At 40.7% G+C, this 27,347-nt stretch overlaps 1 protein-coding gene across 7 annotated transcripts in view; it reads right to left on the minus strand.

Annotated features, from left to right (window-relative positions):
• Positions 1 to 27,347, minus strand: part of DOCK10 (dedicator of cytokinesis 10) — a 228,050-nt gene that overhangs the window by 182,504 nt on the left and 18,199 nt on the right. For 5 of the 7 annotated variants that reach the window (XM_054040402.1, XM_054040395.1, XM_054040399.1 and 2 more), the window contains exon 1: positions 8,667 to 8,850. The exons of the other annotated variants lie outside the window; for them this stretch is intronic. In XM_054040402.1, the coding sequence (XP_053896377.1) occupies positions 8,667 to 8,828 (162 nt within the window). In that variant the 5' untranslated portion in view covers positions 8,829 to 8,850. Of the gene's footprint in view, positions 1 to 8,666; positions 8,851 to 27,347 lie in introns of those variants that run through there. 7 annotated transcript variants of the gene reach the window in all.

The raw sequence follows: 27,347 nt of genomic DNA on the forward strand, positions 1-27,347 counted from the left end.
CAGTGCTCACGCAATATATCTCTTATAATTCTTACTTGTTTCCAAGTTAAGTCTACACACCCATGTGTGCAGCCAGAGACTTTGGGACAGAGTCACTTAGATCTATTTAAATCCAGCAGAACTCTACTCAAGCTAGTCTGCATTTACATTGGTAGAAACAAGATCAAAAATTGAGCCAAAGTCAGTAGTGGTATAAATGCTGGTGTGAGATATATATTGGGCATACAGTACGTTGGTCAGGAAATGGATGTGAGTGTTAATGGCAAAGTAGTCAAACTGGCACTGCTATGGCATTCTGAGGGTGTGCAGAACAACATACAGTTACTTTGCACTTTATTTGAATCAACCTCAGGCTTTTGTAGTGAATAGAAACAGAGACTGGGAGCACTGATGGTACAGGGAGTAAATTAAATCTGGGTGGGGGTGGGGGAAGTGTTGCTCTACCTTACATCCTCTTTGTCAGTTTCTTTTCCTGTTGCACCCTCTTGGCTTGTAAAATATTCACCCACCTAGGTCTGTAGAACACACCCATCACTTTGGTATCTGAACGCCATCCAGTTACACTCAGAGTGTCAAATCAGTTCAAATTAAGTTATTCTAGTTTACCACTTTGGCCCAGAGACTTTTCTAAAAGCTGGACTTATGTACTGCAGGCTGCTGTTAGGCTGAGTTTTACCCTTAGTACTTACCCATGGAAGTAAAATTTGCCAATAGATTTCTCTGAAAAGAGATTGAGGAGGCAAGGGAATGCATTAGCCACAAAATAAAAAAATCAAAATTGTAGCCATCAAGCAATAAGTTGAAACTCAAATTTTGGTTTGGTTTTGGTTTAACAGGAGAAGGGTGAAATGGCTTTGTTTTGTCCATACATCAGCTACCAACAAAACATTGCTTTGGTTAAAATCTTTAAGCCATATTGCTAACAATGTATTAGCAATGGTAATGATACATATTTAAAAGGAAATAGTAGAATCTCCGTGGTACAATAGGGTAAAATGAACACATTAGCACAGACTTTTGCATCTAGGAAGATATGCAACATATCCAATTTCACATTATAGAAATCTTGAGTTCAGATTCTATCTATTGATCTTAGGGTCACCGCAATATCTACTGAAGTGTAAATCTGAGTATATCCGCTGAAGCCAATGATTCTTCCTCTTTGCAACAAGAAAAGATGGATTCTTTAATTTATTATTATGAAGGTCTGGGAATATTACAGACTGCAGGAAAAATATGTGTGATTATTTCTGACTATTTAGTGTATGTCTGTCTTAATATTTACATCTATAACTACCTCTTTACTGCAAGAAAAGAAATTCTACCCATTGCTGTTCCTCAGGGAATATCACTCACTGGTTTACATGAAATTGTTATAAGAACAAGAGAGTGAACAAACATCAATGCAGGAATTGCCTTCTTGGGTGGTTTGGTTTGGGAAGGTTCTATGTGAAGTAACATGTCAGGCTCAAAAGAGGTCCCACCCTAAAAAGTACTAGTTCCCCCAAGTCCAGGGGTCCAGGACATCCTCCATGGGAATCTCCTTCCTTGCAGCCATTCCCCCTACATGCACTTGTGTAGGTTTGCAACCTCAGAAGACATGACCTCATGGACTGACAAGTCAAGAGATGAATCTGAAGAGCAACTAGGGAATTCCATCTCTTTTATAGCTTATTGGAACTGGAGTCAGACAGAATTGTTGACAAGGAATCAGAGATGGTGCTCCAGACAAGTAGTTCAAACATGCACATGAATATATTTGTGTATAAATGTGTTCACAATGTGAGGCTCTGGGAAGAACAGGGAAATATGTGGCTACAAATGATCAAAGTCAGGAAATCCTGAGTTTTGTTCCCATCTCTACAACCTTCTTGCTATGTGGCCTTGCACAAATCACTTTACCTTTCTGTCTCAATTTCCCCATCTGTAAAATTGGGGTAATAGAACAAACAATTTTTATCTTACAGGGACATTACGGGGAATAAATTATTTAATGCCTGAAGAGCATTTCAGACCTGTGAAGTGTCGTATATGTGCAAAGTATTATATTATTGCACAGCACCCTTCGTTAAACATTGTTGCTTTTGCAGGCTGATACTGCCACAGACTTTTCTCTGTTCCTTTAATTTCTGCCTCCATTGTACAGCTGCATATTGCTTAATAATAGATAAGTTCCCTCTCACAAACAAGAGACAGGCTCTTCTTTGCCCTGTGAGAGGATGCTTTGCTTATTCAACTCTAGCTTTCTGAGCACACACATTTTATACTCTGCCACCAGAATTCGGATAACAATTCCATAAGTGTGCAAGCCAGAATAAAATCCAGTTCATTCTGTTGTATTAGAACTGTCTGGACAGGGGTAACCGGAGGAGAAAATAAATAAATAAATAAATAGTGTCACTGAAGTCATCAGAGGTATAATTAGTGATATCCAAAGGAGACGATCTGATCAGAACTGAGGGGACACTTTTACACAGTCACTTTTCAGACAATATGCACCTTTTAAGCACAATTACAGTGCTGTGGAGAATGAAAATGCACCCCTACTTGAAAAAGTGACTATGTAAAAATGGCTACTTCTTTCTGAGCCAATCTCCCTGCACTTGTTCATCAATTCTTACTGACTACTACTTTTTTACTTCTTTTAACACGGCAGATCCAACCTAGCTCAGACTGAGTGAGATGGATTCTATTCCTTCTCATCCACCATCAACAGAATTGTTTGTTAAGTTCCAACCAATTACAACTGTGCAAACCTATTGAACTCAATAGGTTGAGAAGTCATCACTGAGCATGTAGAATCATTTGTTACATGAAAAATGTCTCTGAAAGACAATAATCAAGGAATCCCAAAATAGTACTGTTGGAGAGTAACTTTTCATGGGATAAATGCATTGTATGTATCATTTATGTTACCTCCCCTACTCCCAAACTCTTCCGCCAACAATTTATATAAAGTAAAGGCCTGCTTCCTTCTCAAGTCCATGGCAAAATTCCCATTCGATGCAATGGAAGTAGGATAAGGCCCTATAGCCACGGATTAAATTCTCTCAGAATATTTTCTGGAGCCCCAGGGCTTGGGGCTTCTGCCCCACAAGGCGTGCCAGGGCTCCCACGGGTTTAAAAATATTTACCGAAGCTCTACTCTGGAAGGCTCCAGCTGAATTTAAGCCCTGCCTATATCTGAAGCATAAAGGCAAATGTCAAGTGTTCACAAACCAAGACAAAGATGGAAGTTTACCCTTAAAAGGAAAAATATAAGAATATTTTATTTGCACTGTTGATTTTGATCTCTCAAGCCATAGAGAATTTGGCTATTTAAGAGACTGGTTTTCTGATGCACCACACGGAGTTGGCATCAGGTCCTTTTGTTGGGCCAGTAGCACCTGGATTACTGACCTTCATAACAATGTGCTAATCTCCTCTATTTGGCCAAGGGTTTGCTTAACACTGAATCATGGTTGGGAGATCTTGAAATGATGTGTAGAGATGGGCACCTATTGATTATTATAGGGAGTAAAGATACTGTATTGGTTTTAATTAAGTAAATGCCTATATATGATGTAATAATAAGTGCATCACAGATCAAAATTTACATGTAAATTAATAAATATTATGCAACAGAACCTGAAGAACCTTTTGTTGAGTTACATTTCAGACACACAACAAGGCTCTGTCTCCAGACCCTGTGAAAACATACTGGGTCTGACTCTCATCTCACTCTCATTGGTTTTATAGAAATACAATTCCACTGACTTCAATGGAGTTACTTCTGATTTACATCAGAGCAAGTGAGATGAGAATCTGTCCCAACAGACTTTCTCCAGATTGTCACCTGTGTAACAGAGAGACAAATCCTCTATCTGCCACTGACCCATACTATATACTTGGGAAAGTAACTTCACCTTTCTGTTTCTCCATGTATACAAAGGGGAATAATGATACTTCTCTTGCTTTTCAAAGTACATTGAGATCTAGGGATGAAAAACGCTATACAGGAGTGAAGTATGATTATTTTGCTATTGCTGAATTCAAGTCATAGTATGTTGATAAAAGTACAAAGCTTATTGGCCTGGGTATAACTGGACATCAAGAAAAAACACTGTATCCTCAACAAATATGAACCTTTGTTCTTATTCCGTCAGCTGTCACAAATACAACAGCATGTATCATCAGAAAAGACAAAGCGCAATCCAGGAGGCAAAATTCAATGTCTTTTCAGTCACGTGCTTTCAAAGCAAAATTTCTCCCCAAATATTACCCCTCCCTTTCTAAACACTTTACCTGCCAACTGATTTACATAGTTCTGAGTAACATCTACGTACAGAGATGTCTTCATTCCTTTTTAGTCCTTTTTCCTTTGCTTGAGTCTCTTCCTTTTTTGTTTTTCCTCTTACACACATACTGTTTATGATCGTTTACATTCTGTGCTGATTTTTTTAAGCTCAAACCCACACTAACACATTGTTGATTTCATACTGAATTGGAGTGAGGTCATGAATGGGATGTCCTCCTAAGATGTATGAATTAATGTGATGGGCTGCTAAGTGCTGAGCCACTGATCACACTGAATCAATTCATACAACTCCTGAGTGGCCACTGGATGCTCATTTCCTGTGGCTCCAGGATTCTGTTCAGGTTCAGAGACAAGGTTATATCCTCAGCCATCAGGCAGTTCTTTCTGCTTTTCTTGTCTCATTTATACCATTTCCCAGATCTAAGTACCTTTAGGAATACATCTAAGATCTAAGACAATGATTAATAATCCACCTCATCAGGATTTCAGACTAATATAAATTGAAAAAATCAGCCAACAGAGACATCAGACTGGTCTTCTGTAATGACTAGAATGCTAGAATCCTCTGCTGTGAATGTGATGCCTACAAAACTCATGTCAATGACTAGGCAGTTGGTAAACAGTGGTCACAGAACATTACACTTACAATTATCTCACTGTTGCCATGTCTTTCCCTTGTCTGCTTGCTGTATTCACCTGCTGTCTTTCATCTTATACTGAAAATGTACGCCCTTTGAGGCACAGACCATGTTTTTATGTGGGTGCAGTGCCTAGCACAGTTGGAACTAGGCTTTAGGTATTACCATAATACAAATAATGAATAAGAATCAAATGTTCAAGTGAAAGTCATTATGAGCTGAGGAACCCAGAGGACCTTGGGTCACATGTCAGTTGATGTGCAATAAATGAACTTCATAAAGAGAGGTCTCTTAAATTTTACTGCCTTCTTTTTCTCTTCCTCTCTTTTTCCTTTCACCTACATTTGTCAATGACTGAAATAATATTAAAACGGGGAATCAAATCCTCCTGCATCTCCCTGAATCCTTGACCCTACTGAATGTGATGTGGTAAAGCACAATTCCTAAGATAACCACAACCGCATTAGAATGTTTGTGTTGAAGAATGTAGAGGGATGCAAGTGTAAGCTAATTTATAAAACTGTAGAACAAAGTACAGGTGCCCAGTTGCTAGAAGTACTTAGGGGTAAATTGCTCTATGCAGCACTTCAGAGATTGCTTTCTAATCTAGCTCATGTGATTTACAGATTTCACTTCTGGTCCATGTAATAAATAGGCTTCAGAAAACAATTCCACAAGGTATGAAGCAAGAGGAAGGCTTGGCACAGTTATTCCATATAGAAGATACTTTAAAAAATACAATCTTCTCTGAATACCTAATACTGAAATGTATTCTTATCCTATAGTCTATTTCCATTGCAACAAGCACAAAGATTAAATGGGACTCACTCACCCCTGAAAGACGGACTATGTGCCTGGAGACACAGGACCAGTACCTCAGCTGACAGCTCCACTGAAAGACTGGATTACAACAGCTAAGGATCTGGCCATAAAATGTAATTATTTTTGGTGTATGTTGTATTTTTAGGACCTGATCCTGCATTCCTGGGGCATCCAAATCTCTTAGTGCTTTCAAATATGAAAACTTCATAATAAACCAGGCATGATCATTTTAGCTCCTGAAATCATTGTGACTAACGTTAGTTGGATGCAAATGCTCTTTTGCATGTCTGTGTAACAGTCTCTAGCACATTATCCATACATAAACTTCACTGATCTACCACAGACCAAGCGACAATCTGTTAGGCTCACACATGCATTTTACTAGGATTAAGCAGCCTTCAATCCTTCTTCTTTCTCAAGCTGCCCTTTCAACAAACATATGAAATCCATTGAAAACAGTACTGTCTATTACTGCCATGTCTAAGAATCCTAAAGCAGCTCTTTCTTTTGAAGTTACTAGTGCTCCATATCATTACAGAGTCTAATTGCAAAGCTTGATAGCAATTTATTTCAGGTACAATCCTATTTAACTTTAATGGTAACTGACTGCTTTTAATGGTAGAACGAAATAATCCCTCAGATCTGGGGAAACAGAAAAACCATGTACAAGGGAAAGAGCATTTACTTTAGCCTGTTACTGCTCCCTAGCTTTTTTGGTGGGCAACACTCTCAATCTAGTCTAAGCTTAAACCAGCCCAAATGGAGAGCTAGACTTTGCACCCCAAATCTCCCCCCCCCAAGGAAGTGGGGATCAACAATGTCCCCCCTCAACTTACTAAGACACCTTATGGGGGCTTTCTGTGAGACACAAGAGAAGGGGGGACTGAGTGGGCTGTTGATAAAAGTGAGTGGCCTCACACTGGGTGAAGGTGGGGCCTAAGGAACACACACTAACTGATCTGGCCCATGAGAGGTTAAGTCTATATTACCTGTTTTGCAGAGCCACTTTTGTAATGGGGAAATCCATTGGAGACCAGAAGGAATACCTGGAAGCACAGCTCCGTAGAGAATGGACATGGGCTGCCAGTGGCACAAAGCTGGCGGAGGGCCTTCTTGTTGCCACTGACCTCCTATGGATTCCAGGTTTGTGGGTAGACCCCACATTTCATGCCATACAGGGGTAAATCCCACCCCCTGACAATCTGATCTGGGAGGAACACTTCAAGGGGATCTTTGCAGAGAGATCCTCTTTCTTAGCCCCCTCTCCCGGGGGTGGGGGGAGAGTGGGAGGAGGGCATGATGCAGCTCAGATTATATGTAATTTGGGACTGTGACAGGTCTACCAAAATGCATTGCACATCAGCTCCAATCTGAACTGAAACAAGACTCTATGCTTTTACTCTAAACATTATAATAGATTTGATGGGGTGGTCAGTACTTTTGCACACTGCACTTTCTTTAGGTCCCTTGTCACAGCATATTTTATGCAATCCTAGTAATTATTAGTGTCAGAGACACAATTATTTTTAAATTCCTCTGAGGGAAGTTATTTAACTCTTAATTGAAGGAATAAACTGTGCATTATGTGGGCTCCAGAGTTTAAAACAACAGATTTAAGATATCAGAGCTACAGTGATGAAATGAGTCTCTTTCGTTCCCATGACAAGTTATCAACACCACGAATACTGGACCAGATCTTCAACTGGTGTAAACTGGCATTACTAGGATCTGACCCATTGTGTCTTACCACAGTTACCATGACTGCAACACAGTATTTCTAACGCTCTGTTCATCTCACAATAGGTATAAATTATCTATTGTTCCCAGTGCCCACTTATATACAAATCAACGTACATAATGCTAAGGTAAGGTATCAGTGAACACACTCTGGACTTCTTTATAATGTGCTTTAGTGAGGAGTCTCTTTGTATCATTCAAATGATGTACATGATGGCTCTGATGTACACGGTCTATAATAATGACTGCAGTGGTTTTGTAATATGATTACTACAAAATAGTAATACAGTATCAAATAATTGTTATATAAGAGATGAAAAGTGATTATAACTCATCCCTTTCAAAATTCTGAAAATTATAAACAGAGTCTATATCCAGGGAGGAACTGTGGTAACTAAGTAGTTCATATATTCTTCATCTCAAACAATGCTTTAAATAAGGAAATGCTCTGTCACACATTGGTTGATCAAACAGAATCCTAATAAATGACCTGCAGTGCTTGTTTTATTTCAATCACAGCTTAAGTTAAAAATAAATGTCTAATTCAGAAAGCAAACAACACTCATTTAAAGGATGATAATCTTTAAAAACAAGGAGCTACAGAACAGAGAAACTCACTAGTCAGCTAACAAATTTTATTTTTTTCATTTAAGGATAGCTCAGAGTTTGGAACTAATAAATCAGCAAAAGATTTCTATCATACAAACAATCTGTTGCAAGGACCTATGGGAAGATAATTTGCATACACCTTGCTATACATTCTGTCTGCATCCTAGCTGAGGCAAAAGTTTCCTATGATGAACAGACTTTGTGCACAATTTCTGAGCTGGCACTTTGGAATTCAGAGTGTGAAATAAGATACTTTAAACAACATTATGGTTCTAATGCTTGTAATATATCTTATAATACTTACAAAACACAAAGGCAAGTTAAATAACAGTGTTGCTTTATAGGTAGCATATGTGCACTTCACAGTTCCAGCTAAAGATGAGAGTAAAATTTCAGCTCTGTTGATAACAAAGACAGCAAATCTACCAGAAAGCTAGTACACACTTGCAAACAGTCTATCAAATGCTCTTTTCCTCCATCTACATAGTTAAAGTCAATAAATCACATAACATCTGTAATAATAATCCTGTCAGCTTTGTCTGTTTGCTAAAAGTATACTGTACCATTATGGTGAGGGTTCTAGGTCTGTTCATTTCATCATCACTATCCAGTGGCAGAATTTCATGTGACAATTCCTCTTGTCGTCGTCTACAAATATGTGGACAGTTCCTCTGTACCACAGAACGAAAGGCTTGAAGCAGAACAATGCTGGCAGCACAACCCATATCTGCATCCTGAAGCCTACAAAATAACTTCTATGTTTATGCTATGTTTGAAAAACAGTGGCTCCTTGTCCCTGAAAACAGTCTACAATGCAGCTGCAGCCAGTTAGCTATCCAATCGCCTCCTTGAATTCTGATCATCTGATCACAACCAAATAGCTTGGATGCAGATATAGGAAAGATTTGATCTGATCCACTGAAACTAAACACACGCATGTAGTATTAAGATATTTTTCTCTCTGTGTGTTTCTGAATTCATGTCTGAACATTTGCTTCCTGTCTTTTACAATAAGCCTCCTGTGAATCCAGTTTAATGGAACTGAAAGCATTAAAATTCCCAGTTCAAATAAACCAGCTGTTTATTAAAAATTGACAGGAGCAGTTTAAATGACTGGTAATAATCACGTGCAGGAAAATAAGTAATGGCATCAAATCAGTAAACATAGTGCTGACAGTCAGACAGACAGATTTCTAAAATTCTCAATGTAGGATGTTTTTTCCCCGAGAAAAGAAACTGGTTATGGCTCACTGAAGGATCTGAGCTGCAATTTTTACATCTTGTCATTTTCTGAAATACAGTGAGCTTACTTTAGTTAGAAAATGTAATGAGCAATAATAAATGCAAAAATATGGACTGCTTCTCCCAGTTCATGTTAAAATATCAGTGTCTCAATGAGAAATGCCAGTGTTCAGCTCTGAAATGCCTCTCAATAATATAGTTGTTGTGTGTTCCCACACATGCAGTTGTTCTGCAGACTAATACATTTTTACATTTACATAGGCGGCTTGTGTGAAGAAGTATCTTTGCTAATGAGGTCTTACACTGAAGTAAAGCACAGCTGACCTTCTAAGAAAGGTAATTGTAAAATGTTTTAATGTTTTATCAGTAAGAATTCAGGCAAAGAAAAGAAGCTATTTGCAGTTAACAACTTAGCCTTCTGACTCCTGCCAGACAAGTCATTCAGAAAGCAGTAAAAGCTATGCTTAGAAATCATATGATCATCTTGGAAACATATCAACGTCTAATGATATATTTTTAAGGTAATAGTACTTCAGAGGAAGTTTTAGCACTAAAAATATCTAGCAGAAAATGGATTTCTCTTAAAATGTGAACTAAGAATTTCCAAATAGGGTTTCCAATGCAACAGCTTTCCCTTAAACAAATATGTATCCAAAAATACAATTACTGGTATATTACATAAAGGGGCTGTTCATATTGAAGGCGATGATAGTTTTGCCAGTGATTTGCATGGGGACATGAGCAGGCCTGTAATTTTCTGTTAATACGATGTTTGGAAATACTGTTCCTTTAAGCATAAAATGGGAATAGGACCCACACTGTTCCATGGGACCATTTTAGGCTGGGTTTGATTAGGCTTTAATTGCCCAGTAATCTGTCAAAAGACAACATCGTTTTAATTAAATCATTTGCTAGAGAAGTGAAATGTGTTCTTTAAAAGCATTGCACTTGCTGCCAGTATTTCTTGTCTCTATCTCTTTTCAGTGCTTATGGAAAAAAGCTAATAGCACTGGCAGGCACTGCACAAACTCACTCACAGCTTTGTCAATGCACCTCAGTCCTAACATAAAACAATCCTGGCTCTTCTATCTCCAACTCTCTCACTGGGCACAGACGTTCAGTCTCATATAGACAAAAACCATCACACATAAATGTCCATGCTAAAAAGGAGGCCCCATGTCATGCATAAGCTTATTAGTTTAACTTTTCTAATAGGATCACAGCTGCCCAGTGGCACAGCTGTGTAATTTCCATACCAAATCAGTAATCTCGCCTGCTTTGGGGGGCATTGTTTATATTTTCATCAATCCCCAATCTGCTCCAGTACCGGAGTTGACACCTTGGCCATACACAAAATACACTTGGCAACCTGTGGGACACATATTCCTAACTCTAATTCCAGCAGCATCAATCTGGGTCTGGTTTATTTCCTGCACAGCTTTCGTAGCTGGCTGTTATGGTGACTGCTGTACTGCCTTGGGTGTTACTAATGGCTCTCTTGTGCTCCTGGATGGCAATTTCTTTTGCTCATACACTATTCAGTTGTGAAGGCTGAAGGGGATTTTTATGAAGTTTGGTTTCCATGATAACACAGAGTCCAATTCTGCCATCCATACTCATGCTGAATAATGTCTGAGAGCTTCATACAGAGCCCAGTGAAATCAAAGACCTCCATTTATTTCAACAAACTTTGAATCAGGCCCATACTCTGCAAGTGGTCCCATGACTTCAGTATGATTACTTGTAAAGGAAGGTATTATTCCATATAAAGTACGAGTGTAGAAAATTGACCTTTTGTCCTCCACTCTTAAAAAGGGAAAAATAATTAATAAAAACGTAGTTCTAAAACTGTACTCAATAAGCCAAACCCCTTGAAACTGGATTCCAAAGTGTGTTCAAATCCTGGAAAATAAAGCAAAGCCAAAGTAAAAGGACTTTGTTTTAAGGAAATTTTGTTAAAGCATAACAGGCCCAAGGGAAGGAACCCTCAAATCCAGCAATACAATGGCTATACACACAGATGCATCAGAGCCATCAAAATAAGATGTCCCTTTAGGTATCTTTTAAATTTATATCACACCTATATTATATCTATTAACAGTGTTGTCTTATCCTGTTGAAGCCAATGGCAAAACTCCCATCACGTTCAGTGGTGCAGTGTCAGGCACTATCCCATGATAGCTAGTACCTTGCTACATAAGCTGACGTCAATGGAGCCATTTGATGATTAAGTTTATGCTCAGTGGGTGGGTATCAGAGCTCATTTAAGAGGCAGTTGTTCAGAATTGCTGTGTCTGCAGAGTCTGAATTCAGATTGTGCAATTTGAGACTTTGGATTTTTTTTTTTTAACTATCAATGGGTGACCTCTTTTGTCTTCGCCTGCCCAAACCAAGATTTTTCATACTCTTTACTGTGACACACTACTAGGTCTGCTTATAAAACTTATTCAAAATGTCTTTATCATCCACCTTCATATTGTCCACACTGTCATTTCTGAGCACTACACTTATGGAATAGGTTTCATATGGGAACTTCCCATGTCCTCTCTGTGTGCACACTCCTCACCATTGGCCTTGGTGAAAATATTGTTCACTTCTCAAATTTTTTCAAGTCCTAGGCGAGCACCCTAACCTCTGGACCATCCTTTATTTCTGCTATTCCTGGGCATATATCTTTGCAGGCTCTAACCACAAGAACTTTAAGATGCTACCACAAGTTTTTTAATTAATATTTTGTATTAATATTGTATTACTTGTTAACGGTCATTATTATTTTACCATTTCTCTATTTTATTAATCATTATCTGTCTGTTTGTGTCCCCTCATCTAGCAGGATACAATGTAACTGACAATGATTTGCCCACTCTAGATATCAGATTTATGTCTTCCCCACTTGTACTGAATCAAACAATATGCAGTTCTATCAACTTCAGGGACATATATATCTTCTCCTTCATTCATTCATTATGTGGCTGCAACATATATACATTAACACATGGTTCTCAGTAATTTGGCAACTGTGCAAATTTACACACACTATGATGTACCTCTCAGAGACCACACCTTCCATTCAGTTGCACAGGCTCTAACCAAACTCCCGTTGACTTCGGCAGGAGTTTTGTCCCACTAAAGACTGCCGTATTTGGCCCATCTACAGTAACTAAATTCAATGCCTAAATTCAGTCAAATTCTCAGTAAAAAGAGCGTGCACATTCAGGAAGGAAATGACAATGAAGTGAGGTTTACAGCAGAGTGAGGCATGAAGTGGTAAACTAATACCAAAAGATCATTGATAAGAATACATGTAGCTTCTAACTAAGATCCACAGGATGTGGATTTATAAACTTAGCTACCTGCTCTGTGTAGACTAGATGGTGGAGCATTTGTGCTGGCTGCTTAGAATTGAAGATCATTAATCTCCTTCAACAGAGAATAAGGAGAGACCATCTGTAAGATGCTGTCAGAACACCAATGGGTAGCTTGTCTGAGTTCTTAAGTTCACAACACAGTCTCATAGACTAGAAAACAAACTAGAAAGTATTGTCATATAGGGTCCTTCCCAGAAAGCATCATCACAAAACACTTTACACCTAAGGGAAGAATGAAGAGAAACAAAGTTTTAAACTTTACATATGCTTGTTGCATTCAGCTACTCTCATGCCACAAGACAGACAGGAAAGTGAGGTGGGACTAAAAAAAAAAAAAAAAAAAGTTAAAAATACTTTAGACAAACCCTATTTTTGCACTGTCTGCAATTTTCAAACAGTCATACAGGAGAATAATAATGTTGGCCCAGGTTATTGTCCATAATACCCGCTAGTACTTCTGAGGTAAAAATAAATAATATTCAGCACTTACATGGAACATCTCATCTCTAAAGCACTTCACAAACATTAACTAATTAATCACCACAATGCACCTTAGGTAACTAAATATCAGCCAGATAACTATATTTATCAGTCATCAAGCAAATAATACAATTATTTAAAATTAACAACATATTTTTGATACAACAATGCATCCAGGTTTATGACAATCTAGTGGCTCTTTCACCCCAAGCATCTGGTGTGGAAGGGCTGCAAATGCTATTCCATATCTAGCTTCAATAGAATCCAGAGGGCATTATCTAGGCACTGATATGACTCCCATTGCCAAAGTATTTGAGCACCTTACAGTCCTTAAGGCATTTATCCTCACTACACCCTGTGAGTTAAGGCAGTGCTATTATCACCACCATACAAATGAGGAACTAAGGCACAGAGAGAGAGAGGCTAAGTGACTTGCCCAAGGTCAGAGAGCAAGTCTCTCGTGGAATGGGGAATTGAACCCAAGTCTCTCAAATCTTAGACTAATGCACTGACCAGTGGACCATGCTGCCTGCACCACCCCCAAACCCTAGATTGAGGGCTTTATTTGAGGGGGGGGGATGAATTCATCTTAAAAGGAGATTACCTAATTAAGGAAATGTCTTTGTAAATGAAGCATCGACCTTTCATCTTGAATATCTCAGATTGGGACAACTAGGGAATGCTGCAAATTGCATGTGATTGAACAAATCTCTGAATTTGCTTGAACTGTATGCACAATCCCTGTTTTATGAATATTTAGGTGATTTTTTGTTTGTTTGTAGAAAACACAAGCCTCAAATTCCCATGACAATATGTGTTTGCATACAGATTCACACAAGAAGTGTCTGCACTAAAACAAACCTTCAATCATTTGGTCAGGGAGCAGAAATAACCTGTGATTTAAGGGACCATCCACACAGCACAAGTAAGATTATAAGCTCTTCAGGGCAGGGCCAGTAGCTGTTATGTGTTCATACTAAGTCTTGCCCAAGTAGGCATGGAGCCCCAAAGCGATATCATAATAAAAATAATAAATAATAATAATAAGTAATACATTTCAAAGGGTAACATCCATATTATTGCTGTGTGGGTACTATGGAGCTAGTGGAGGAGAAAGGTACTACTCCGTGCAAGTAAAAATGACAATCTGGCCTAAAGTGTATGTACTCAAAGTCACAGTCGCAGAGAATGGTTTGCAGACAATCCAAAGACTGAAACCTATTCACAGAATCTGTTCATCAAATATTGAGCAAATCTTTGTAAAAATCAAAGTCTGTTCACATAACTCTCAAACAGAGAAAAAAATGATTCACTATGAAGAATCTGGCCAGCTGTAGTCTGAGACAGCTTTAATAAAGATGATAGATTGGGGGTATCTCCGTTCTTCTGCTACTATGCAGACGTGTGCACAGTAAATTGACCACATCTTGTTCAACACATCTGGAATCCAAATTAGGTATGGAATTGTATTATCAGAACCCTCATAATTAAAAAGTATGTATTCTTCTGTCATGAAGATAATAAATCTTTAGTTCTTCCTATTCTATTCTATATGGTTCTTATAACACCCTCATCACTGTACTATCTGAGCATCTTCCAATAATGCATTAAGAATTACAATGCTCCTTGCCCAGCATCCTAGACATCTCACCATCATCCACGGCACCCCTGTGAACACAGGTCTGGACAGGGTCTCCTTCACCCTTTATCTTTGAGAAAGGCTATTCTTCCTGGCAAAGGCAATTTTCCTCACATATGCCAGAGGCCCTTGTCTCCAGGATATCTGGCATTTTAAAAGTTTTGAGGTACTCAGTTGCAAGAAAAAGAGCACCAGGAACATTTCTCAAAGTGAGCAAATCTCTCTTCATGCTCAGACATTTCAAACAAAGAAGAGAGGGATCTTACCCAATCTCCAAATCGATCAACTTTGAGGCTGAGATCATCAGTAGGAAATAGCCTAAAAGGTAAGGTAATCTTTCTGGAAAGCACAGTAAGCCCCTGGAAGCAGAGGCTTATAATTAAAGCATCTCCTGAGCCACAAAGATAGTGTCATTAAATTAATGATATAAGGCCAAATCCCCCAGTATAGCATACCCCTTTTTATGCATTAGGGCCCAAATGCCAACTAAACTAGACAAGGGAGTCATACCACACTGTTGGGGGAATCCCACAGTAGCACAGGGTCATCATTCCAGTGTACACAGCCCAGGATCATGGGAGCAAAAATGTCATCTCTTGAAATCTCCTCCAGAGCTGCACTGTCCACTCCCTTGCCATAGCCAAAGTTTTGGGCCACAACATCTTGCACAATGTTTTTTCCAAGTGTGCCTGAAGGTTTAACTGTTGTACTACAATGATTCAGGATACCATTTTAAAGCACATTTGTGGATTGTAAGCTTATTCTGAAAAAAGTTCAAACACTCTCAGTTAACAGGAGCTATTGATAAATAGAATTAATATTTTGTGCTTCCATCATGCCTTTTACCTGAGGATCTCCAAGTATTTTACAACATTAATTCATGAATTCTCAAAACACAACTGCACAGTATGTAAGTATTATTATAACTGTTATACAGGATTCTAAACTGAGACACAAAGTGGTTAAGGGTTTTGCCAAAGATCATACAATGAGTCAGTCGCAGAACCAGAAGCAAAACTTTGATGTCTTTTCACCCATCTAGTCAAGCTTCTATGTTAACCTACTCCATTTACTCTAAATAAACTGATCTTCACTAGATATTCCTTGGTAAATCCAGATAACTGTTTACATCATTAACTGGCCAAGATAGTCTCTGTGCAATATATAATTAGCTTTATTTAAATTTATATTTTGTTTATGCTGCATTCACCCTTGGATAACATTAAGATTTTTTCAATTAATATTTGTTAACTTATAATCAAAATAAAATTTAAATCACCTAAGAATTTATTAAATAGACAGTGAATAAGATGCAGAACAAAATGCAATCATTTAATTTCTAGCATACTTACCCTATACTACTAAGAAATATTTAGAATGTTGTATACTTAGGACATTTTTCAGAGTAGCAGCCGTGTTAGTCTGTATACGCAAAAAGAAGAACAGGAGTTCTTATTTAATTATTAGAACAAGATGCTCTAATAAATTTGTTAGTCTCTAAGGTGCCACAAGTACTCCTGTTCTTCTTTTTACTTAGGACATTGTATATCATAGGAGGACATATCACCCAGCTACTCGGTAAACCGTTAAATAAGGGACTGCAGAAAGTTAATATATGGCACCCTCTAGAGAGTAGTACTTGAAAGACAGATATGTCATCAAACCCTTAACCATTCTGGGTGGATATCATAGCAACATGGTTTATTCCATTCATAATGTTTATGAGGTTTTTTTAAAAATAGGAGTGTAAGACTCAAAACCTGAAATCCTGAGACAGTCCTTTCTTCACCATAACTGCTGTTGAATTTAATGGAAGTACAGACTGACTAAGGAGTACAGGAGCAGGTCTATAAAGTCTGTATTGAACTGGCGAAAGAACGCAGGCTGAAACAGTTCAAATCTTCTCTATGCAGTGGCAAGCACAGCTAGAAATGAGGAAGTGACAATTTGAAAGCTGCATACACAGTTCATCGCTGAATGTGGTGCAGAGCTACTACACAGTCTTCACAATGTCAGTTAGTATCTTCTTTAGAAACACTCTGGTTCAGACTTTGTCACTGGCCTGTGTTGGGGACAGTACAGAGCCAACCTTGCTGCATGGGGGGTTCTAGAAAACACTGTCCTTAGGCAGTTGCAAAGAGGTGCTGATATGGGTCATATAAGCAGGATGTGCACTGGTTTTTAACTCCTCTCCTTCCCAATATATATTTTTTTCTTTTCTCCCTACTTGATAATTTTCCTTTAGTATTAATTTCTATAAAACTGTATGATGTTAAATAACAGGTGTTATATACATACTGTGAGATGTAAATCTACATGCACGTATGCACACCTTAAAAGTAATTGTTGCAATCTGATTGTTAATCTATATGGAACGTGCAGGAAGCTGCTGATTCTCCAATCTTTACTTTGAAAAGTAGTTTGCTTTAAGAGCAACCCTATTGAAATCAATAGGACTACTTGCCTAGCAAGGTACTTCTCTCAGTATGCATAAAGTAACAGATCCAAAGCTCAGTGAACTTAATGGAAAGACTTCCTTGGAGTTCAAGAGGCTTTCAATCAGTCCTTAACTGTACTGGCTAAAGAACAGAATGGCTAGAGAACTCTAATGCAAAGAAAATAATAGCTCTTACTGAGTTTTCCTTAAGTACACCTCTACCCCTATATAATGCGACCCAGTATAGCATGAATTCAGATATAATGTGGTAAAGCAGTGCTCCGGGGGGGTGGGGGGGGGGGATTGCGCACTCCGGTGGATCAAAGCAAGTTCGATATAACGCGGTAAGATTTTTTGGCTCCCGAGGACAGCATTATATCGAGGTAGAGGTGTATATACCAGAAAAACATAAATCCATCATTAGAGTTAAAAAAACAAATGTCTTTTTTAGATCCTCTATTATCCAATAAAAGTATATTATTTAGATCCTCCTAAATCCACCCTTACCATTGCATAGCATTAAATAAAACCACACATTAAGATAGGCTATGGGAAGAACATCTACCAGAAGTTGAAAATAATGCCAGACTAATATTAATGAAGTGAATTCTGTGCAAATAAGCCATATTATAAAAACAGACAATGTACTAGTGGTTCCCAGAAAGGACCTAAATCTCTCCATGAAGTCATTGTAGAGAATTCAAAAAGATTTGATGAAAATAGAGCATTAAAGTGTCAAACTGGACTCACAAACAACCCCACAAGTGGTCTAACAACAGCTGGTCCTGTTCCTAAGATGCTTTCTTTTTACTAGACCAAGAGGATAAATCCTGAAAAGTAAAGTTGGCTTAGAGGAAAAAACAAGACACCATACCAGTCTGGTTTCATTAAAAAAAACCACATTGATGTTTGTGACAGTTCTCACCAATTTTTAACAAAGAACACTATGCTGTTATCTTTGTTATGGTTTGAGATTCTTTAAAGATTCTTGTATATGTGGTTTCACAAATGAAGTTTAAGAATAAAATTCACAGATACACTAAAAACCACTATTCCCACATGGGAACAAATGGATTCTTCATTCACCATCATGGAACTAAGCCTACTCCTTATGGAACCACGGGGGAGGGGGGGTAAGGGGGAAAAGTGTGGGGAATGAAAAACTCTTAAAGACTCAGGAATATATGGCAGCTTGTTGCTGTAATAGCAAATTTCACTATTCTAAAATAAACCAGCCAAGGTTAATGAAATTTAGAATATAATGTAGGGGGTTGGCTCAAATGTCCATAGCACAAGGATGTTAAGGATATAAGATGGCCAGAATATGGATTCAATACCATGGGAGGTTCGTGCACTATAAGTTCTCCGTTAGAGTCTGATTGAAAACCTGACAAAGTCAATGGACAGGCTCTTATTGACTTCAGTGCACTTTGGGTTTGTCACAACTGAAAAAGATCTGTTATGATCTCAGCTTAGTCCCTATTTGTGTATTTTGTAAAATCACCATGCCTTGCCTTGATTCATAGTTAGCAGTCCCTGTTCAGGTGAGGGCCAGGAATATAAGCATGTATGTTGCTGATCAAAATTCAGATGTATTGGCAAAGCCACATGGAGGAGATTGTGCTCAGTGCCTGCACACACTTGCTAAGGGAAAAAAAACAAGGAGCAGAAACAGCGTTAACCTCTGGCAATCCAGGAAAATAATAGTTGAAGAAAAGCATATTTGAATGAGAAGCGGAAAGAGCCGTGTGCTGGGGTGTGCTCCCCCACACTGGCCCTGCAAGAGCTGAGTTAGGCCAGGTGGGCCCAATCAGCTGATTAGGCTGCAAACAGGGGAATTTTAGGCTGGATGCAGCTAATTAGAGAGAAGCTCACCTGCAAAGGACAGGTGTGGCTTCTACAAGAGGCAGGAAATTGGAAGCAGAGGAGGCAGCAGGGAGAAGCCTACAGTCACTTCCTGGGAGAAGTGTTGGAGGCTGCAGAGAGGAGTTGCCTGAAGTTACTCCCTTGGAGGAGGGAGTGAAGAGACTAGCAAACCCAGAGGAGTGGGGAAGGCCAGATGTGGAAGCAGCTCAGGGAAAGGCAGCAAGGTGCAGGGAACAGACCTTAGCTGATGTGTAGAGGGTCCCTGAACCAGAATCCGGAGTAGAAGGTAGGACCAGGTTCTCCTACTAGCCACTGTCGGAGTGGTACTGTGAGGCAGTGAAAAGGAAGACTACCTGAGACTGCTGGAGAGCAAGAACCTTGATACTCATCCCAGAAGGGGAAACCATAATAATGACCTGGCCACAGGGCTGAGTACCAGAAAGGATGCTGTGGTTCCTGGAGCAAGAGAGAGGCTGCAGAGGAGAAACTGATGGGTAGAACCCTGCACGGATACAAAATTTATATCAACAGATATAAATTGGTATCCATGGAGCTGCAGGGCTTTACCGGGAACCGCACCGACGAAAGCAGCAGCACGTTGAACTGCCCCACCCAGGAGCCAGTGCCCCATGCGGGCAGCTCCTCCAGTGTGGTTGTACCACCCCTAGCCCCACCCACTGGAGCAGGCACCCGGCTCACTGGCAACTGTCCCAGGTTGTGCTAATGTGTACAAGTGGCTTGCATGCTCCCGGACAGGAGACGCAAACTGCTGCACAGAACGGACTCCTGTAGGGCAACATGCAAGCTGCTTGCACACACTAGTGCAACCAGGAACAGCTACTGGTGAGCCTGGTGCCCACTCCAGTGGGTCGGGCTGGGGGCGGTACAGCCATGCCAGAGCAGCTGTTTGGGCTGGGCGCTGGCTCCTGGGAGGGGCAGCCTGACATGCTGCTGCTTTCGCTGTTGCGGTTCCTGGTAAAGCTCTGCAGCTCTGTGGATACCGATTTTTGTATCTTCATTCATAGCTATAAATTTTGTGTCCATGCAGAGCTCTACTGATGGGTGTAACTGCTGGAAAGAACATCAGCCTGACCGAGCTAATTACCAGAACCGCCAGGAGGTGGCACCCAAAGATCAGTAGCGCAAACCCGGCACATTTGGAGGAGAACGCAGGCAGGATGGTTACCTCTGATACAAGGGGTCAGTAACAGACTGTGTCTGACAAGAACCGTGAAGTGAGTGGCAGACACACACTGTAAGGTAGTTGAACTCTGCCGCAAAGTGCCATAACAGAGAAAGAACCCCTAAAGAAGGCGAAAATGGAAATGCCCACAGTACAGACTGTCTGTCCCTTAGTAAGTTGTCCCTCACTAGGGTGGATGCTGGAGTTGCCGCTCCCACAGAGGGGAGCTGAGAAGCAACAGGGGTGAGTCCATGCTATGTGGAGACAGATATTAGAGAATCAGCAGACTGTAGAAAACCCATTTGTATTTACAAGACTGCATGGTGCAGGTAGCTAGGCAATGGCAGCAGCTGTACAGAATCCTGCAGGAAAGAAGCAGGAGGAGCGTAAGGGTCAGGAATGGGAAAGGTGCTCCATAGGGTTACCATACGTCCTCTTTTTCCCCAGACATGTCCGGCTTTTTGGCAGACAAACCTCCGTCCGGGGAGAATTGCCAAAAAGCCAAACATGTCCGGGAAAATGGCGGCTCTGCTCCTCCCCGACTCTTCGGCTCTGTTTAAGAGCCAGGCTGCCCCAGCGCTACCGGCTTCGGGCAGCCCTGTGCCTCCAGACCCTGCGCCGCTGGAGCCCGGGAGGGGAAGTGCCCGGCTGGGGGCGCAGGGTCTGGAGGCACGGGGGCTGCCCGAAGCCGGTAGCGCTGGGGCAGCCCGGCTCTTAAACAGAGCTGAAGAGTCGGGGAGGAGCAGTGCCGCGGCGGCTGGAGGCTCTGTTCCTCTTCGGCTCTGTGTAACTGACGCTGTGTCAGTTACACAGAGCCGAAGAGGAGCAGAGCCTCCAACCGCGGGGGCTCTGTGTAACTGACACAGTGTAAGTTATGCAGAGCCAGAGCGGCTGGAGGCTCTGCTCCTCTTCGGCTCTGTTTAAGAGCTGAGCTGCCCGAGTGCTACCGGCTTCGGGCAGCCCCCGTGCCTCCGGACCCTGCGCCGCCGGAGCCCGGGGGGGGAAGTGCCTGGCTGGGGGCGCAGGGTCCGGAGGCATAGGGGCTGCCCAAAGCCCGAGCGCTACCGGCTTCACGGTTTGCTGGGCAGCCTCCAGACCCTGCGCCTCCGGCTGGGCGCTTCCCCTCCCGGGCTCCACCTGCGCTGGGGAAGCGCCGGCTGGGGCGCAGGGTCTGGGGGCTGCCCGGCAAACCCTGAAGCCAGTAGCACTGGGGCAGCCCTTTCCCCGTGGCTGGGAGTGGGAGGGAGGAGGGGGCGGAGTTAGGGCGGGGAAGGGGCAGAGTTGGGGCGGGGCTAGGGGTGGGGAAGTGGGCGGGGCCAGGGCCTGTGGAGGGTCCTCTTTTTTTATTTATGAGATATGGTAACCCTAGTGCTCCAGAGCTAGGAGGCCAAAAGCCCAACCTTGAAGGTGCTATAACTGTGGGAGCAGGGGGCACCTGAAGTAGGGTGCCCCTATTTGAAAGGAAGCAAAGAGCCTTACTAGGGGGCAACGACTGAGGCAAGGGACCAGAGAGCCCCACCAAATAAGCGATTGTATTGGAGGACCTGTTTTTGCTGTGGGGGAAGGGCATATCACAATGTGCTGCAGAGGAGAAACTGACAGGGTGTAACCACTGGAAGGAGCATCAGCCTGACTGAGCTAATCCCCAGAACAGCCAGTACACAGCACTGTCCAGTGGTGAGTAGAGCAAACTCATCACAGCCCATACACAGCGCGAGACTGGAGGCACACAGTTCAAAATGGGTGGCACTGTGGCTCCCTATTAGAGGAGGCACCATCATCTCATCAGGATATCCTTTCTTAGGACCCTAATGCACTTATTCAGCAGTACCATTCAAGTTTGCATTTTCTGCCAGCACTTCCCTTACACTCCCTAAGCAGGTATTCTCTCACCAGACCAACATTTACTGAGCCAAGTGGGCTGTAGTCCACGAAAGCTTATGCTCTAATAAATTTGTTAGTCTCTAAGGTGCCACAAGTACTCCTGTTCTTCTTTGAGCCAAGAAGTAGTTTCTGAAAGAAGCAATCAAAATTTGGAGCAAGGAGGAATCCTGAATTCTAAAGTACTGACACCTTGACCCACAAAACAATTTGCAGCTGAAATTATCTTTCCTCTGTTCCGATCTGCCTTCATTCCAGGCTGATGGTTTCTTTAGATACATTATACAAGAAAAAAATGCACAACTTGGTTTCTGAAATACAGTTTGAGAGTTATATTGCTTTGTAAATGTGCAAACAGAGTAGCTACACCTCTTGACATTCAGCCCAGGAGAGAAACCGCTCAGAAGTTGCCTTCCATCTACACACAATCATCTTCTCCTGTACACCTCCTTTATCCATAAAACAATGTACTTGAGTAGGGCAAACATACATGCCTTGGAATCTTTTATGGGATTTAAAGGGATTCTTATGGTCTAATGCCTTTCAATACAATCTAACAGAGGACAACAAATTGTTAGATTGCACTGCATAGAACGGAACAGCATACAGCTAATAAGCCATTGGGGCAGGCTTCATTCACAACCAAGTTCGTTTAACTAAAGCTGTTTGCAAAGGAGGAGCTCTGCTGTGCAGCCAGTAAACTCAACAGTCAGGACTACATGAAACCAGAGCACACAATGCAGAAATTCCAGAGGAATGGGAGAATAGCACCCAAACATGGGGAGCGGGGGAGCAGAGGAGAAAAGTCTAAATTCCTCTATAGAGGGTTTTGTTCTGCCCTGTGCCTTTCTCACTAGGATCTCAGAGTTGTGACTATTGTCCCTATCAAACATGGATTACTAAATGAATTATTTAACTACATTGACCTAGGGCTATTCCCTGCTTAATGTCAATTTAAAAAAAAAAAATACAGAATCCACTCTGCTGGCTCCATTTTCTTCCTGCTACAAGTATCATTGTGCCTATTAAAATTCAAGATTATGTGAGGAGTTAAATACCAGATTAACCTGTTAAAGTCTTCAAGATTCAGAAGAGATAACTAGACAGGTCAAAGATCTATTAATCTGATGCATTTAATCCTTCCTGTCCCAAGTGATCACCTGTTTAATGTCTCATCCTGAATGTCTTAAATTTACAGGGCAAGAAGAAGCTGGTGGAGGCTGCACTAATGAGTAGATAAAAAGAGAGAATTTGACTAACACTCTTTTTCCCTTTGCAGTAGGTTCTCTACATAACATGGAAAGAGAAATTAAATAGGTTTCTAGGTGGTTTCATCTGTAGGCAGAAGCAGATAAAAAGGGTGAACTGACTCCTCTTACTCACTCTGACTTTGTAACAGGCTCCATACGCGAAGAGCTCTGCCTAGAAGCAAAATGAACAATCACAGGCAATTGCTCAGTGTAAGCTTTTACAGTAGAAGAGAGGAAAAAGAGGCCCAAAAGTGGAGATAAAGGAAAGTAAAGGTGACAGAAAAGGAAGGATGAGTAATGAAATCAAGGCAGAATAGCAAAGCAGAGGGGAAAATAGATCACTTATGGTAAATGAGTTATTCAGTCATGAGTTAGTGGGCTATTATCATGACACAAATATGGCACCATTTGCATGCCCCAACAGAGCTGAAATTATGAGACCAGTTTTAATTTGTGACCTGGCTCTTTCACATCACTCAGGGGAGTTCTCTGCTCTGCTGATCCTCAGCTGGCATATGATCCCTTGGCTTAACACAGTTAACTTAAACCAGGGCTGGCACAAAGTGGTCCACAGAAACACTGATGCTCCTCCACCCCACTCTCCTGTGTTGAGTGGAGCTCAGATAGAGGAGAGATTCTGTTCCTCTTATCTATTAGTAAAGATCCCACAAGGAGCGTGCCATCAAAGTAGTACAATATATTTCCATTTTTTTCATACCTTTTTACACCTACCAACCTGTCTGTGTAACCCTTACTCAAGGACAATGCCCAAGGATTCCAATGGGAATCAGTATCAGGTCCTTGGAATTCTCAAAAGCCTCATTTTTTAATGAATTACCTGAAAATGAATTAAACTGAAAAATTAATCCCATAAGAAAAAAACATGGCTAAATTGTGTCTAGCCCTGTAAGAGCGAGCAGGGGGAGAGGGCACAAACAAGCCTTCCCCCTGTCTTTGCAGCAGGCACAATCCCAAGCCTGACATGTCTAGCGCACAAGGATTATGGCACTAATCTTGCAAAGGAATCAGACCCTTGCACCCACCTAGAATCCCACTGAAGTAAATGGAACTCCCCAAGGGCAGATCTTTTTCCAGAATTAGGCCCCATGAGATTTTATTGCCAGTCGGTAGAAAGACCTGCCTGGAAGACAGAAGGCTTTCCATTAACTGCAACGGACTTTGGATCAGACCAGAGTGGGCAGCAGTCTAGTGTCTCCATATAAAGTAGGACTAAGCCAGCCCTGTGCCTTCTGCATTAGCCAGTGGAGCTGGATTGTACAGAGGAACGTTCAAGTTGCTCCCTAAAACAGAATGCCAAAGAAGGCCTACATTTTTGCAATGCAATATTGTGCCTATTTTAGGAATAAGGCATCTGGAAGCAGCTACCGGTGCTCAGCTCTTCTGCTAAGTCTTGCGGCCCAACTGAAGAAGTGCCTTAAAACCACAATTTTGCCCTACAGTTATCATGCCAAGAAAACATCTTGCACTTTTTAGATGTGATCTTGCTCTGCTTTTTTGGCAGACCAGCAATGTTGCAGTATCGACTGTTAGAATCTAATGAGCCATCTTGTGGTGTTCAGCAGTCTGGACAGCTTTTTCCCTTTTTTGTTCAGCATGTGTTTTTAATTTACATGTCTCCTTTCTGGATTTCACTCCTGATTTCTTTTACTTGGTCTCCAAATAGGGGAGGGTAACTTTCTAAAAAGCAAAACTAATGAACCTGCCTTGTTGATGGCAAATAATATTCACATCCACAAGGCTCTCTATTCAATTAAATGCAAAGTTAGCAAAAAACAACCCAAACTGCGTATAAATTGTTTGGTCTGCATTTGTCAAGCTGTAACAGTGTGTTTGAAAACACATGTCTTCTGATTGGTATTTCGAGCTATAGTCTTTAGAAAAATAATAGTTTGATTAGTAGCATATGTATTTTATTACTTGAAAGATTAATACTGTACCTTAAATGAGATTAAAATGTGGGTAGTAACTACATGAGCTAAATACTTTAAATACAAGTAGTTTTCATTTTCATTCAGTGAAATGTCTGGTTGGCAAACTTATTTTTAAACTTTTAAGCTCCTTTAATCATCACTGTTATTTTCTTTTTCTTTTATTTGAATGTATTTTAAAAAAAATCATAGCCTTATGGAAAAGTTCTATACAATTTAGTGGAAAGCTACCAACTTTCTTTAGAGTTTTAAAACAATCCTATAGGATTTAATAAAGAATTATAGCCCTTCTGCATAGACTCCTACAAATTGACCCAAAACATTAAAGAAATATCATTCTCTATTATAGTCTGAAGGATTTCAGAGGAAATTTTATAAAATCCTAAAACTTCTGTAAAACCCAGATATTGATTTCATATCCCTTTAGTTCTGCAGGACTTTCCACAAGGGTAGGAAATGGAGGACAAAGCAATCAAAGAGTTCTTGTCAAGAAATCCTAATTACTTACACATGCGAATGCACTGACTAATTTAAGGCAAGCAATTAGTTCTCTAATTGTGCTGAACATGCAATTACATTTTTTTAAATAGATGACCAACCTCTTAGACCACCCCAGTTGTTTTTCTGCTGTCATTTAGGCTTTCAGTAGGCTTATGTTCCACTTTCAGCAGGTGGCACTAAAGAAAAGTGCAATTGCATGACTAGTTTAATTATTGCAGGTTGTCACTTCTTCAACTCAGACACATCTTAGAGACTTTAGCCCATAGTTTTTGTTACGAAATAAGCACTCATCTGTGTTTTGGAAGTTTTCACCAGAATATTTTGACCCGTCCTTTCTCTTCAACACTATTTTTTTTTCTCAGAGACAAGAATATATTTCATTTTTATATGTGTTGAGATCAGGTAAAATGTACAATGCAAGGACAGTGACTGGTGTTGGGTGCCCTGTAATTCACTACAACCATCTTAGTGCTCTAATTAATTAGAAGAAATCTGTGTTACATGTTAACAATCATTTATGATTTGACATGGAATGTTATGTTGACTTAATAATATCTCAAAGAGATGCAGCTAAATAATACAGATCACTTACTTTACTATATTGATATTTAATCTTTTGTCAAACTGTTTAGCAAATTAGGAGCAGTTTGGCTAGCTCTGAATGAACACACACACGGGGAATATATAGATACCTTTATTCTCACTGAATACCATTTTACTCCTTAAGTAGTAACAGTGAAATCAATAGGGCACTCATGGTGTAAAATATTTCTCAGTATGAGTAAGGGTATCACAATCTGGCCCTTAGTGATTATGAAAATGTGGAGCTATTACCACTGGCTTGAGCCAAGTGTAGCAAACACAAGTATTATGGCATGGTAGCTTTAGCAACTGCATCTCAGTATTGATCCTAGTGCCATTCCATGCCTGGATTTGTCATTCACAGAGACTGCCAATTATAACGATTTTGGCCAAATGCTAGGGTCATTCTAAGAAGTGCAAAAATGAAACCAGAAAACTGAAACAGGAAAGTCATTAGAATGTCAGCTAGGTTACACCTAAAGCCAGACTGTGGCTGGCACTTGCTTGGGTCCTCAAGGGAAAGAAAGATTTAAGCCATCCCAAAAGAGGCAGGGAGAAGATGGAGACATGCCCACCTCATATGCTGCACACCCAGTCAGTTGATTTGGCAATCCATAAAGGGAAGGTCACAGTGGACCTGCCAACGAGGCAGTGCAGTGGTTACCCATCTTAGAAGCTCCAGGAAGTGTAGTGACTCCTTACGTCACAACGATTCCAGGTACTTTGACCTGGGTTAAAGGAGCCCCACAAGCTAGTGTGAGCTGGGGCCTTAGTGACAAAATCTGATTCCCAGCGTTCTAATCTCAGTTACACTGGTGTGAATCCAGAGTAACTCCGTGGATGCCAGTGGAGTTACTGGGGAGTTA

Source organism: Malaclemys terrapin, chromosome 9 (genome assembly GCF_027887155.1).
Source record: "Malaclemys terrapin pileata isolate rMalTer1 chromosome 9, rMalTer1.hap1, whole genome shotgun sequence".
NCBI classification, from domain to species: Eukaryota; Metazoa; Chordata; order Testudines; family Emydidae; genus Malaclemys; species Malaclemys terrapin.